This window comes from Hippocampus comes, unplaced genomic scaffold (genome assembly GCF_001891065.2).
Source record: "Hippocampus comes isolate QL1 unplaced genomic scaffold, H_comes_QL1_v1.1 scaffold527, whole genome shotgun sequence".
NCBI lineage: Eukaryota > Metazoa > Chordata > Actinopteri > Syngnathiformes > Syngnathidae > Hippocampus > Hippocampus comes.
In genome coordinates this window covers 334,543-337,355 of record NW_017804903.1, presented here as the reverse complement: position 1 = coordinate 337,355, position 2,813 = coordinate 334,543, and the positions used below count along the sequence as shown (strand labels likewise).

At 46.4% G+C, this 2,813-nt stretch overlaps 2 protein-coding genes across 2 annotated transcripts in view; one reads left to right on the top strand and one right to left on the bottom strand.

Moving 5' to 3' along the window:
- Nucleotides 1–298: 298 nt before the first annotated feature.
- Nucleotides 299–2,366, bottom strand: LOC109524126 (nucleolar MIF4G domain-containing protein 1-like). Its single transcript, XM_019883750.1, has 3 exons — nucleotides 1,355–2,366; nucleotides 1,000–1,103; nucleotides 299–722 (listed from the first exon to the last, which is right to left on the bottom strand). The coding sequence occupies exons 1-3, from the start codon at nucleotides 2,168–2,170 to the stop codon at nucleotides 314–316; spliced, it is 1,329 nt and encodes a 442-aa protein (XP_019739309.1). The 5' UTR covers nucleotides 2,171–2,366; the 3' UTR covers nucleotides 299–313.
- Nucleotides 2,367–2,449: 83 nt separating this feature from the next.
- The window catches only part of lmbr1 (limb development membrane protein 1), a 42,157-nt gene continuing 41,793 nt past the window's right edge, over nucleotides 2,450–2,813 (top strand). Inside the window, exon 1 of the mRNA XM_019883786.1 lies at nucleotides 2,450–2,654. Within this exon, the coding sequence (XP_019739345.1) occupies nucleotides 2,592–2,654 (63 nt within the window). The 5' untranslated portion in view covers nucleotides 2,450–2,591. The remainder of the gene's footprint in view (nucleotides 2,655–2,813) is intronic.

Below are 2,813 nucleotides of genomic sequence, written 5' to 3'. Positions count from 1 at the left end.
TTTTTTGTTTTTTACCCACAGGTACAGATGACGACTGACAGAACCCTTTCTACGATGGAACTTTCCTGTACGACTGAGAGCCTCCACAAGCTTCCTCCAGACAGGACACAAGTGGCCTTAAAGAGAAAGTATTCTTTTTGGCTAAGTGTGACATGGATCTGACTGACTTTGCAAAGCAGTGACAGGAAATATCACGTTTTCTTCAGAAGGAAGCAGGGGGCAGCAAATACTATGAAAAAAGCAGGGGCCCCAAAAAGGAACCTTGTGGAACACCATATGAGAGTCCCCAGTGTCATTAGCCAAGAGGTTGTCATTAAAAACTACGTCTCATCTTAAAACCTAACTGGAAAACCTCCATGACGTTATATTCAGCCGAAAAAGATTTCAGCTGAGTGTCCACCACTTTTAAAAAGGAGCAAACCAGTTCAGATGTAATTGTATCAATAATTTTGTCTCTGGAATGCCTGCCCATCCATCCAGTGTGGAATTTAACAATCATAGGACAAGAAGAACGTTTCATCATTACCTCCAAGCCCACGGTGTGATGGAGGATGCTGACCAGGAGGACGTGCTCCATCAGCAGCCGGTTGGGCATCAGTGCCGGCGTGACGCAGGCGGCCAGCAGCACCTCTGTCAGGGTCTCGTTCATGTCCTTCCTGCTGCGGCTCATGTAGAGGGCCTCCAGCTGACCGCCGATGGACGACATGTTGGGCTCGCTCAGCCTGGATAAAGAAAAATTACAAAGTACTGTCGGGGTTTTGGTATGAACTTGCAGATTCGCGCCATTTGCGGCAAGGCGCAGTCCCTATCCCCTGCGAATAGTAGGAGTTCACTGCACTACATAGATAGGCGACGCAACATTTTCAGTTCTCTTCGTTAGGCATTGCCAAAGACTGGCGATATTCACCCACAGTGGAGTGAAATTGAAGGAATAGCCCAGAAGTGCAGATATTCCTGACTTCAGCCCTCGAGTCGCACGAGTAAATAATCAGTTGTTACCTGTTGACGAGGCCCTTCACATTCTTCTTCAGTTTCTCCAACTCAGCTTTGCGTTGTTCGCCACCAGCATCGCGCATGTGAGGAGGCACATACTTGCCCGCCGCCTAAAGAACAGAAATTTAGCATTTAAAATGAGCCTTCAATACATGACATGGATGAGTTGTGATGTGATGAGGATTGAACATGTACTGTTGTTACGACCAGACCACCTGACGGCAACTCGGGAAGGGTCTAACAAGTGTGGGAGTTGGGGAGGAGCCAAAAGCTACCGCACACATGCAAAAATTAACCACAACACAAAAAAATTAAATAAACCCCCACAAAATGCCGTGGACAGTAACAATTGTGAACTCACAGGGGTGGGAACGTGCTCTGTAACTTCTTCGCTTTCCTCATTCTCATTTATGTCATTCTCGTCCTCCAGTTCGGCATCCATCGATTCATCATCTTCACTTGGTAATTCATCCTCCTCCTCCTCCTCCACTACTTCACCCTCATCATCAGTTAAATCTTCGCCATCACTTGCGAGGTCCTTTTCGTCCTCCTCTAAGTCGTCCACCTCCAGCTGTTTAAAGTTGTCCTTGGCCAGGTCCATGTTGTCATCGCTGTCGTACATTCCCGTGGTCAAAGTGCCGGTGTCAAGAGCACCCAGGATATAGTCCAGTCCATCAGCCACAAATGACTGAGGTATGCTTTTCTTGTTTTTCCTCTTGTTTAATTTCAAGTAGCGCTCTAGTTTCTTTATTTCTCGGTCCTCTTGTTCATTGGCCTCTAAAAGCGCCTTTTTCCTCGACTCTTGGTACCTGTTGGTTTTCGTCGGTGCCACTTTGGGCTTTTCTTGTTTCTTTGTATTAGTTTTTGGCACTTTTTTTACCTCGTCCTTCTTGTTGCCACCTGTTGCCTTCTGTTTTTTAGGTATTACAGCCTGTTCACCATCGCCGCTGGGCAGATTTTTCTTTTTACCTTCGTAGTGACTTTTCATTCGGATTTTCTTCAATTTTCGCTTCTCCTTGCGGAGTTCCTTTCTGCTTTTCCGTTTGACCGACCTCAAACCGGCGTCATCCTCTGCTCCCTCGGCGCCACTTTTGTTCTTGACGAACTCGCCCACCGCCACCATGTACTTCTGCAACACGGCGTTGCCCTTCTGCTTTCCCTTCCGTTTGCCTTTCATAGCAGCAGCGCACTGTTTACATTCGACTCACTAAACTTGTTCAAAATACCACGTTAAAAAACGGAGCAGATGCTAATATGCTAGCAGCTTTTTGTCAAATATTAGGAAGACAAAAATAAAAAGAATAACAAAAATATACCGATTAAGAAAAAGAGAATCCGTACACATGTGGCTCCATGGATGTATACGGATATGACCCGGATGACGTGTCATTGTGCTTCCGGTGTAACCAGCGCGATGGGCGCCTAATGATGACGTCAAATATTTTGGAATCGTTTTTTTTTCTTCTCTCACCTCGAAGCGGGCTTTCTACTCCTCCGACGTAAAGCGTTTTTTTAACCAGTCACGATCCGGCTCGGAGGAAGGAAGAGGGCGCACCTTGAGCGACTATGTAGTGGAGTCTGGATTTGCAATATGAAGAATGGAAGCAGACGATGTTACTATCAGGGAGCAGAATTTCCACAGCCAAGTTCGGGAGTACATTGTGAGTACGGAAGCGGCTCAGCGGGTTCGAGGCGGTGAACGACGTCCTCGAAAATAAATAATAACAAACACTTGGCTGATGCTAAATAGCTCGAGCTGTCAAATAGACCGGCGTTCATTTCACAACAACTTATTCAACGCGATCACACAAATAGGGGAT

Coding starts and splice junctions, on each gene's coding strand:
- LOC109524126 (XM_019883750.1), bottom strand. CDS start 2,170: ATGAAAGGCAAACGGAAGGGAAAGCAGAAGGGCAACGCCGTGTTGCAG. Junction 1,104..1,354: donor CAGAGCACGTTCCCACCCCT/GTGAGTTCACAA, acceptor TCTGTTCTTTAG/GCGGCGGGCAAGTATGTGCC. Junction 723..999: donor GTGAAGGGCCTCGTCAACAG/GTAACAACTGAT, acceptor TTCTTTATCCAG/GCTGAGCGAGCCCAACATGT.